This window comes from Eleutherodactylus coqui, chromosome 1, assembly GCF_035609145.1.
Source record: "Eleutherodactylus coqui strain aEleCoq1 chromosome 1, aEleCoq1.hap1, whole genome shotgun sequence".
In the NCBI taxonomy this organism is placed as follows: domain Eukaryota; kingdom Metazoa; phylum Chordata; class Amphibia; order Anura; family Eleutherodactylidae; genus Eleutherodactylus; species Eleutherodactylus coqui.
The window spans coordinates 449012038-449024084 of record NC_089837.1 but is presented as its reverse complement, the minus strand read 5'-3'; the positions used below and the strand labels follow the sequence as shown (position 1 = coordinate 449024084).

At 44.3% G+C, this 12047-nt stretch overlaps 1 protein-coding gene across 1 annotated transcript in view; it reads right to left on the bottom strand.

Annotated features, from left to right (window-relative positions):
- Nucleotides 1-795: 795 nt before the first annotated feature.
- The window catches only part of FLT3 (fms related receptor tyrosine kinase 3), a 95749-nt gene continuing 84497 nt past the window's right edge, over nt 796-12047 (bottom strand). Inside the window, exons 21-24 of the mRNA XM_066583272.1 lie at nt 10872-10983; nt 10681-10780; nt 6957-7062; nt 796-2805 (exon numbers count right to left, since the gene is read on the bottom strand). Coding sequence (XP_066439369.1) covers nt 2698-2805; nt 6957-7062; nt 10681-10780; nt 10872-10983 — 426 coding nt within the window. The 3' untranslated portion in view covers nt 796-2697. The remainder of the gene's footprint in view (nt 2806-6956; nt 7063-10680; nt 10781-10871; nt 10984-12047) is intronic.

Genomic DNA, 12047 nt, shown 5'->3' with positions numbered 1-12047 from the left:
GCAAAGCGAGCACTGTGATTGGATTGAGCGCCAGCCAATCACATCCGGCGATTGATGAGCCAATCACAGCCATTCAGTGATGTAATTCACTGAGTGGCTGTGAATCGCTCATCAAGCACTGTCTGTCATTGTCTGGCGCTCAATGAGCCAATCAGAGTTCTCGCTTTGCTGGAGGCGGGGTATTCAAAGCCCCATCACCAGCCAGAAGCTAAGATGTCAAACAGGGAGGACACTACAGTTTGCCGCAGCACCGCTGGAGACCATCATGAGGCATCGGGACGCCGCGGACCAGGTGAGCATAAGTCACCCATCCCCCCGAAAATAAGACACTGTGCCTCTTTTGGGGCAACAATTTATATAAGCCAGTGTCTTATTTTCATGAAAACCAGTAGCTAGCAGTATTGCTGCTTCTCACAGCACAGTGTTCCCAGAGGACCTCCAGTGGACCCAAACTCTGACAATATAACAGGGCTTTAAAGTTCCAGCAGAAGACAACTCCATTGGGACTGACTTTGGAATCACGCACTTGCCACTAGGTTTATTTCTTATGAGATGAATCACAAATAACCTATTCGGCCTTTACTGCTGGTATGTTCTTTGTGTATAATGATATTAAGAAAGATTATAAGATAATGTGCATGTTCTGTATAGATGGAGAAACACCCTCAGAATCATTTCCTTTGCTGGACCCAAAGACCCTTGTCCGACACTCATTCAGCCACCAATCCATTTATCTACATTTGAGACTGTGTAAAGATTAGCGAAAACATGACATCACACCAGATTATACAGTAGATCATTTTACTCAGCACAAAGTACAATGAATCACTATGCACTTTACTGCACATTTGTTAGGAGTAGAAAAATAAAGCATTGGCAATATAAAAACACCGCTAAATAACTGCTCTCAGCAAAAAGCCGACACCAAAGAATAATGAATTTTGTGATTCAAAGCTTTACATTGTTTCCGTGTATTCTTAAAGGGGCGCTCTGCTCAGTTACTTTACACAAGCCAGCTATCGTCTGACTATTCGCTCGATATGAAGCAACAGTTGTTCCATATAAACATAGATACCAACCAGATGACAAGCAAAAATGTGTTCATTAGTCATTACTGGTTTTGTTTCAGCTCACCGAAAAATAGTCACTTTTTGATTAATTATCATCCGGCATCAGCATTGTCTTTCGAGACGACTAGCCAACAACTTTGCATGGAGTTGTGCACCAGCTTGGCATTGACTTCTCACCGAACACTGATGGGCTCCCACCTGTTTTTGAACATTTTACCCTCCTACCTTATGTTCATTGGTTCCTGAAAACGCATATATAAGTGTTCCTCGACTGAACAGTCCTGCTGGTCTTCAAAAGAACACTCGCTGCTACATGCTCTGGTTTTGGTCTTCAAAGATGCACTCGCTACATCACCAATTGTCCCGTTGAACCAGCGAGAGACCACAGCAGTGAGTGTTCACTCGAACACTGTTTGTCCATATTTATGTACAGTGCATGGACTCAGCAACCAATGAGCGTGCAATGGGGAGGGGTGAAAATTTCGAAGACACGCCCATCAAAGAACCTCACACCCCCTAACTAGTTGAAGAACGATATTTCAGCCCCGATAAATGCTCCCAATAGTTCGTTCAGTGATCTCGAAATTGAACAACAATCGTTCTGTGTAAAGTACATAGACAACAGTCGTTTGTATGCTTTAGCGACTATTTTGACTATTTAGGCAATAGTTTTCCTGTGTGAAGCCACTTTTACTGTAGCTTTTAGTTTAGAGATTTCATTATCTCCAAGTTACCTTGAATGCTGTGAACTAAAAGTTGTAGCTAGGCTTTAGGAGGGACAAAGATTCAGTCTGTTGCCTTGGACCTGCATTAAAATGCCCAGGCCAAGCTAGAGTGGCTTGAAGTGCTCCCTCTTGGCACCCAGCACTTGGGGTAAATTCACCACACGTCCCCTTTCTCTCGCTATGCTCCTGCTGGACGTCTTTCATCATTCTTGCCACTAGACTTGGCACATACAAGTAACAACATGGTAGTTTTCAAAGAAGCAGGTTCTGTACTTGGGTATTTGTCAGTGAAGGCCTATTGTGTTTCCTTATTCGATATACTTCGCACATAGCCTTCCACAACAAATATCTGTTGCTGCAGAAAGAACACCTTCTTTCTGATGTGATGTGCACAGAAGGACTAAACAGCAGGGTAAACTAAAGCCAGAACACTGCACACAGGGCAACACAAATTTGCCAGACAGTGCAACAGGCTACAGCCACCTCCAAAGAGTGTGCTGTTGGAATCAGAGGTGGGCTACTTTTCCATGGCCCATCCTTTAGTATCCTGAAGGACCCAAATAGGCAGCTCACACTATGTAAAGAAAGTGAATGTGTGTGTTCTGTAACTCTGGTGTTGGGGAATGGTAGTGATGGCAGGCACTGGATGCAGACTGAAGGGTTGTTGGTTGGCATTGGAAGGGTCCCCATTATCGATGGCACCCTAGCTCCTATAGATAGAGCACCATCTGATGACTTCTGCCTTTAGTTAATATACCATTAAAAATATTGCAACATTCCATGAAGGATTTTAGGATGAGGATAGCATCAGAGATGGAACTGGTCTTCAAGAATGTCTAAACAGCCAGTGAAAGCTTTGCTTGTAAGTTCCTCTTCTTGGGCACTGTAAACTTCTCACTACTCTAGATCATTGGTATGTTCACTGACAGAAGATCCTGGATCAGAGCACTTTCGATTTGCGTCTTACAACAATTATCTTCTGCATCACAGTTGGTCTTGCTTTGATAAATCTATGAAGAATATAAAGTAAAAGATTTAGACTACAGGATTTATGGATAACATTGGTAAAGTCATCTAGGCATTGCAGATCTGTAGATTTTTGAGCTGCACTCTGATAACTCAAGACAAGTTGGGCATTACCTACAATTAGTGAACATGGAAATGGTATAAAAGTATGTAATAGCAGTCACTAGATTGTTGGAATATACAGGATGCCACCAGGTGGTAACAGCATGTCATATATAAAGTGAATGATCACTGCATTAGGAACATCTGGCGGGTGACATCTTTTGACAGTAACAGTTAACTAATGTTGAGCTCTCTTTTGCGCAAAAAAGGCAACATTTGGCAGTCATGGGTAAACATGGTGACTTAAGTGACTTTGACTGCGGGCAGATTGTTGACGCCCGGAGGTGTGGTGCCGGTATTTCTGATATAGTCGAACTTGTTGGCTGTCTCCCAACCACAGAATGTGTGCCAAGACTGGTTGAACCATAGACAGACATCTGTCAGAAGATCACACAGCAGCAAGCCATGTTTGGTTGATCCTAGAGGGGTGGCACGTCTGGTATCGCAGCAGCTACATGCTACAGTGGACCAACTGACCCAGCAGTACAATGGCAGAGAATTTTGAAAAATTTCCACAATGACCATGTGGTGTACCTAGCGTTGACTGGGGTTCAATAGTCGATGACCGACAATGGTACCCCTGATGACCTCTCATGAGCCCAGGAAAGATATCAATGGACTTTGAACACATAGCTGAAGATCTTCTGGAGTGACAAGCCCCTTTTTCTGCTGAACCATATAAATGGACAGGTCCCCCTCTGGTGTAAACAGCATAAAGCTATGTTCCAGTGGTGTACCGTTGCCCAGTGGTAGTGATGTCATGGTGTGGGGAGCATTTTTCTGCTATGGCCTAGGAGCATTGGTCATCATACCAATCCTAGAATGGGGAATGCTACCTGTTAGCTGACCATCTGCACCCATATCTTCAAGAAGTCTTTCCTAACTACAGTGTCATTTTTCAACAAGACAATACTCAATGTCACCAAGCTCAAATCACTAGGCAGTGGTTGGAGGAACATGACAATCAATTTTCTGCACTGCCTTGGGCCCAAAACTCACCAGACTGTAACCTCATTGAACATATTTGAAAAGGGCTGTGAGATCTGGTCCACTTATCCACAAACTGTGCATCAACTGATGGAGCTGCTGCAGCGAGAATAGATTGAGCTGAGTTTAAACAATATTCACCACCTTGCTAAATCTATTCCCCAATGTCTGAAAGCCGTGATCACCCAAAAAGGTGGACCAACCCATTACTTATTAGGTGTTCATAATGCAGTGATCGTTCACGTGCTGTGTCATTAAAGGGGTTGTCCCGTGCCGAAACAGCTTTTTTTTTTCTTCAATAGGCCCCCCGTTCGGCGCGAGACAAACCCAATGCATGTGTTAAAAAAAAAAAACGTTTAGTACTTACCCGAATCCCCGCGCTGCGGCGACTTCTTCCTTACCTTAGCAAGATGGCCGCCGAGATCTTCACCCACGATGCACCGCGGGTCTTCTCCCATGGTGCACCGTGGGCTCTGTGCGGTCCATTGCCGATTCCAGCCTCCTGATTGGCTGGAATCAGCACACGTGACAGGGCGGAGCTACGAGGACCAGCTCTCCGGCACGAGCGGCCCCATTCACCAGGGAGAAGACCGGACTGCGCAAGCGCGTCTAATCGGGCGATTAGATGCTGAAATTAGACGGCACCATGGAGACGAGGACGCTAGCAACGGAGCAGGTAAGTGAATAACTTCTGTATGGCTCATATTTAATGCACGATGTATATTACAAAGTGCATTAATATGGCCATACAGAAGTGCTTAAAGGGGTTCTGACATGAATAATTTTTTTATGCTTTAGCAGCCATTGTTCCCTGGTCTGCCTAATGGACCCAGGGAACCCATGGGTTAATGGCTGCTAAAGCATAAAAATGTTATACTTACCTTGTCTCCTGTTGTTGTTGACATCGGGGGGTCATCTCCCGGCAGCATATTAGCACTTTCTGCTTAGGTTAAGCAGCCTGACTAGAGCCACCAGATTGGTGCACGCTGTGCAGTCACGTGGTGCCGAAGAGCCAATCAGGTGGCTCTAATCAGCAGCGCTGCTTAACCTAAGCAGAAAGTGCTAGTATGCCTCCCGGCAGGCAGTCTTCTTCCTCCAGCAGCCGCGCCGCTCCGGGATCGCGCGCATGCGCAGTGGAGAAGTGCCCTCTGACAGGAGTCAGGACGGGCTGCGTCTCCACTGCGCATGCGCAGCACTCCGGAGTTCAGCCGGACGGACGGGCCGCCCACAGCAAGCACTGCTTGTGACGTGCTTGCTGTGGCGGTCCGTCCGTTGACCTCGGAAGTGCCTGACGGACGGACCAGAGCAGGAAGCGGTCTTTTTGACCGCTCCTGCTCTGCTTTAAAGGCACAGAAGAAGATGCCGGCTGGAGGGGACATGCCTGGCGATCGGGCCAGGCCAGGCAAGGTGAGTACAATTTTTTTTTTTTCATGTCAGAACCCCTTTAACCCCACTTGCTTTCGCGGGACAACCCCTTTAATGTTTTTGTTATTACCCATGTGCTGTGACACCACAATGCTTATTATCACTGTGAAAGGATAATGTAGTTTATTATCTGTGTATTGTGACATCACTGTGTTTATATACCTGTATTGTTACTTTATGGTATTTATGTTATCATGTGTTAACAAGATTCTGTGATCTAACTATAAGAATTAATGATGTGCAGTTCCTAGGTTCACTAGGATCTGACCAAGGACAACATCTGTATGGAGTTTGTATATTCTCTTTGTGCTTCCTGTTCTTCTCCTTCCTCTCCAAAAAAAGGACGAAGAAAGAGCAAGTGTGGTGGCTCAGTTATTAGTACTGTTGCTTTGCAGTGCTGGAGTTACAGGTTCAAATCTGCCCAAGGGTGACATATGCATCAGCTGTATATGTTCTCTTTGTGTTTCTTGTTCTTTTTCCTTTTTTCCCAGAGATGGGAGAAAGTGCAAACATGGTAGCTCAGTGGTTAGTACTGTTGCCTTGCAGTGTTAGTTTTAGGCTCAAATCTGACTAAGGGCAACATCTGTATGAAGTTTTTCAAAGTCCATGCAGATGTTGTCTTTGGTTAGATTTGAACCTAGAACCCCAGCACTGCAAGGCAACAGTGCTAACCACTGAGATACTTTCATTGAAGAAGAGCTAGCAGCAGAGGTCACTCTATGGGGAACGCAAAAACCTCCTATGGTGCTCAGGAATCAAAACTGGAAATGAAAAATGGATTGCTTTTTAGATTCAACCGTTTCCCATTGACTAAATTACAACAAAAATAGATCTATTTTTGTAACAAAAACGCAGAAGTCTACACTTTTGTTCTAGTGTGGAAAAGGAATGGAGATGGATAATACAGAAACAAACTGAAACTGTACGTCTTCTGTCTCAATACATTTCTGTGGGAAACTGAAACGTTTCCTTTAAAGGGGTTGTCCCGTGAAAGCAAGTGGGGGTATACACTTCTGTATGGCCATATTAATGCACTTTGTAATATACATTGTGCATTAATTATGAGCCATACAGAAGTTATTCACTTACCTGTTCCGTTGCTAGCGTCCCCGTCTCCATGGTGCCGTCTAATTTCAGCGTCTAATCGCCCGATTAGACGCGCTTGCGCAGTCCGGTCTTCTCCCTTCCGAATGGGGCCGCTCGTGCCGGAGAGCTGCTCCTTGTAGCTCCGCCCCATCAATCAGGAGGCTGGAATCGGCAATGGAGCGCACAGAGCCCACAGTGCACCATGGGAGAAGACCCGTGGTGCATCGTGGGTGAAGATCCCGGCGGCCATCTTACTAAGGTAAGTAAGAAGTTGCGGGAGCGCGGGGATTCGGGTAAGTACTGGACGGTTTGTTTTTTTTACCCCTGTATCGGGTTTGTCTCGCGCCGAACGGGGGGGCTATTGAAAAAAAAAAAACCGTTTCGGCGCGGGACAACCCCTTTAAGTTTTGCTGTTCCCACGACGGAGAAGCAAAATGGAAATAAAAACGCTAGTGTGAAAAGGACCTAACTGCACTGACTGGCGACAGTGTGAATGACAACAAAAGACAACATATGGTAAATACATCTTCCATACCAGAGCTTCTATATTGGAAATCTGATATCCCAGATAGGAAACCAGTTCTGAAAATGATGGTCTTTTCTTCGAATCTAAAGCCCAGCAGGATTGCATCAGGAAATATCTGCAAAAAAAAGGGGAAACAAATATGAAAAAAATAAGAAGTAAATCCGACAGTGCTAAGGAACAATTTATAATTAGTGCTAATTAACAAGGATGAGATTACATGACAGATGGTGAAATGGAACCACAAACACAGCAGTGTAAGGACCTGTATGGGCAGATCAATCAGTTATGAAATACTATAAGGACCTGTACGGGCAGATCAACCAGGTATGAGATACTATAAGGACCAGTACAGGCAGGTCAACCAGGTATGAAATACTACAAGCACCTGTATAGGAAGGTCAATCACATATAAAATACTATAAGGATCTGTACGGGCAGATCAACCAGCTATGAAATACTATAAGGACCTGTACGGGCAGATGAACCAGCTATGAGATACTATAAGGACCTGTACGGGCAGATCAACCAGGTATGAGATACTATAAGGACCTGTATGGGCAGATGAACCAGGTATGAGATACTATAAGGACCTGTATGGGCAGATGAACCAGGTATGAGATACTATAAGGACCTGTATGGGCAGATGAACCAGGTATGAGATACTATAAGGACCTGTATGGGCAGATGAACCAGGTATGAGATACTATAAGGACCTGTATGGGCAGATGAACCAGGTATGAGATACTATAAGGACCTGTATGGGCAGATGAACCAGGTATGAAATACTATAAGGACCTGCATGGGGTAGATAAACCAGGTATAAAATACTATAAGGACCTGTATGGGCAGATGAACCAGGTATCAGATACTATAAGGACCTGTATGGGCAGATGAACCAGGTATGAAATACTATAAGGACCTGTACGGGGTAGATGAACCAGGTATAAAATACTATAAGGACCTGTATGGGCAGATCAACCAGGTATCAGATACTATAAGGACCTGTATGGGCAGATCAACCAGGTATGAAATACTATAAGGACCTGTATGGGCAGATCAACCAGGTATGAAATACTATAAGGACCTGTATGGGCAGATCAACCAGGTATGAAATACTATAAGGACCTGTATGGGCAGATCAACCAGGTATGAAATACTATAAGGACCTGTATGGGCAGATCAACCAGGTATGAAATACTATAGGGACCTGTATGGGCAGATCAACCAAGTATGAGATACTATAAGGACGTGTATGGGCAGATCAATTAGGTATGAAATACTATAAGGACCTTTATGGGCAGATCAACCAGGTATGAGATACTATAAGGACCTGTATGGGCAGATCAACTAGGTATGAAATACTATAAGGACCTGTATGGGCAGATCAACCAGGTATGAGATACTATAAGGACCTGTATGGGCAGATCAACTAGGTATGAAATACTATAAGGACCTGTACGGGGCAGATCAACCAGGTATAAAATACTATAGGGACCTGTATGGGCAGATCAACCAGGTATAAAATACTATAAGGACCTGTATGGGCAGATCAACCAGGTATGAGATACTATAAGGACCTGTATGGGCAGATCAACTAGGTATGAAATACTATAAGGACCTGTATGGGCAGATCAACCAGGTATGAGATACTATAAGGACCTGTATGGGCAGATCAACTAGGTATGAAATACTATAAGGACCTGTATGGGCAGATCAACCAGGTATGAGATACTATAAGGACCTGTATGGGCAGATCAACCAGGTATGAGATACTATAAGGACCTGTATGGGCAGATCAACTAGGTATGAAATACTATAAGGACCTGTACAGGGCAGATCAACCAGGTATAAAATACTATAAGGACCTGTACGGGCAGATCAACTAAGTGGAAGGTTTTTTCGATCCCCTAAATTGTTAAAAAGTGAACAATGATTGTGATAGGTGGGCAAACAGCATTCTAGGCAGGTTTGGAATAGTACATGAGAGATGTGGTTGAGTATGTGATGGGATAGAAGAGTTTGGGTTCCCCAGTGGTGTGAGTGTGACGTACCCAAAGCAAGAATGGTTGTACAGAGTGTGTCATGGAAGGAGCAGACTCTGAGGGCTCCCATGGAGTGTGCTGGATTGGAGCAGCGAGCAGTGGGACAAAAAGGATATTGAGTCCAGCATTATGCAGTTTCTCTTAAGAGTGCTGACGCTTACTTCAATGCCAGCTGTGTCCACCGAAAGCATTGTGTGGCCGGGGAGTAGAGGCTGCTGAAGGAGTGTATGCTGTGTGACCGACTGGTGTAGGTACCAAATAAATGCCTAGCATAGTAAATCCAGTTCACTGTTTCCACCAAACAACCAATACAAGTGTATGGCTGTTCAACTTATTTTCTCCAGTAAAGGAGTGTTTGTGCAACATATTGAGCGTTGCTTAAAGTCAGTAGACTCATCGAGGCACCAGTCATGACCAGTATGGCTTTTGTCAAGGTTCCACCATCCCAGAGAATACTGAAAGGATCTGGGAATGTTTAACTTGAAAAAAGAAGGCTGAGAGGAGACATAATAGCTCTTTATAAATATCTGAGGTGCTGTAACAGTCCAGAGGCATCAGCCTAAAGACCTTTTTAGACATAATGAGAACCTCACGATTCTCATTTGTGAAAGTGAATTTGATTATGCCAGCTGAAACTGAATGACGAACAAGAACTGCACAATTCTCGTTCATGGTTCATTTGTTGGCTCGCTTTGTTCAATTTAGCTCTTTTGAATGATTATCTGAACGATAATTCGTCCAAACACATTATAAGGCTGCTTTACTATCTGCTCTAGAACCTTTCTCAGGACTTTTTCATCTAGTAAAATGCCAGACACCTGAGCAGAAACCAGATGGACATCATCATAGTCAATGGAGTCCATTGGGTGCTGTTTGGTTCCTTCATAAGACAGATCTACTCAGCCAGGAGATTTCCCTTTCCTGCTCCCATAAGCAGCAGGAAAACAGAACCCAGATGCAGATGTGAAAAGCAGTCTTAGGCCAGATTCACATGGGCGTAAGCATAATTCTGCCAGACAGACAAACCGCATGTGTGTGCGGCCGAAATGGGTTTACGACTGCGTATTTCGACCTCAGGGGGGCCTCTGCGCACGCAAATATATAGGTAGAAAGTCACATTGATTTTGCACCCATATGCCCCATGGGAGCTCAGACACGCAGGCATTTTTTCCGCACAATTTTTTGTGTGAATTCATGAATGGGTGTGAGTGCTGCCTCTGATTGGCTGAGTGCTGTGACCAATCAGAGGCGGCTCTCAGCTTTCATTCAATAGCTGAGAACTGCCTCTGATTGGTCACAGTGCTCAGCCAATCAGAGGCAGCCCATTCAGCAGGTGGGGATTTTAAATCCCCGCCTGCTGAATACTACTGAAAGCAGTTCAGGAGAAGAGCCGGCTGGACGTGGCTAGATTTAAAAAAAAATTTTACACTTTTGTAGGATGGTTTTCAGGGAAGGCATATATTTGAAGCCCTTCCCCGAAAATTAATACAGCGCTTGCCGGCAGCCCATTGCTTTCAATGGAGCCGGCTGTATTGCCGGCTCCATTGAATTCAATGGGAGAACGATCTTTAGTATATGTTCTCAAGTCCAAAATCTGTCTTCCTGATGCCTATATAACTAATTACTCCCCTGGCAGCGAAGGGTTCTTTCTGCTTCTCCTACTTGATATTACAACATTTTCATGTACTTACATTTCATCAGTGGCATAGAAGGGTTGGTCCATTTTAAATCCACTTTGCAAAAGTTTGTAGAATTTTGCATCAACTGGTATGCCTGGATATGGATTTATTCCTTGAATGAGATACAAATGCACATTAAGCACAGGGGGTTCTATATACGTATGTGTCTGTAAATATATAGATAGTTACTATAAAAGTCATACCAAGAGAGAAAGTTTCCCAAAGTAATATGCCGTAAGACCACACATCACTTTTGATAGTATACATTCCATCAAATATACTCTCTGGAGACATCCACTTCACCGGCAGTCGAGCCTGAAGCAGACACAAGAACAGAAATATGTGAAGTGTAGTTTGCAGTGAACTTCCTTTTATAGTTTAGGACTTTTTTCTTCTGTCCTACTATATGTGTCCAGTAGATGGTGCTGCTGATTTCTTTATTATCACCATATTGTTGAAATACTATACTGTAGAGTTGTTTTCCTAAGGTGGGGGCTCCACGGCAAAACATTACGTACAATTATAATATATACTGCAAAAATAAAACAAACAGTGTTGCATTTTTGCATAATTGCAAATTCCATCCAAATGTTTTTCACTCCTAAATCACTGAAAATCAAATTAAAAGATTGCAATTAGAGATGAGCGAGCGTACTCGCTAAGGCAAATTACTCGAGCGAGTATTGCCGTTTTCGAGTACATGCCCACTTGTGCCAAAAGATTTGTGGGCCGGCAGAGGTGAGCAGTGAGTTGCGGGCGCGAGCATGGTAGAGCGGGGGGAAGAGAGAGAGAGAGATCTCCCTCCCCCCCCTGTTCCTCCCGGCCCCCCCCCCCTCCCCCCACCGCCCCGAATCTTTTGGGACGAGCGGGCATGTACTCGAAAATGGCAATACTCTAGTGCAGCAGCCCCAATCCCTGCCACTCCGATCTTGGAAGAAGCTGCAGCAGTCATGTGTCATTTATTGTGGCAGTATCACTACTCAGCCAATCACTGCCCTCAGTAGTGTTACTACCATGATTGGAACGTTACACCTTTTACTGGGATTGGACCCGTGGGCACCAGGGCTCCTGCACTGGACCAAGGGGCCATCTAAGTGAATATAGCTTATTTTGTATTTTACACCATTCTCTGTCCATTAGATTTTTTTTAGTCCCAGAAAAACTTTAAGCAAGATCACTTAGGTGACTTTCTAGTAGCATAATCCTAGTAAATTACTCATGATCAATATAGTATTTTACAAATCATAGACTCATAGAATGGTAGAGTTGGAAGGGACCTCCAGGGTCATCTGGTCCAACCCCCCGCTCAGTACAGGATTCACTAAATCATCCCAGATATTTGTCCAGCCTTTGTTTGAAGACTTCCATTGAAGGAGAAC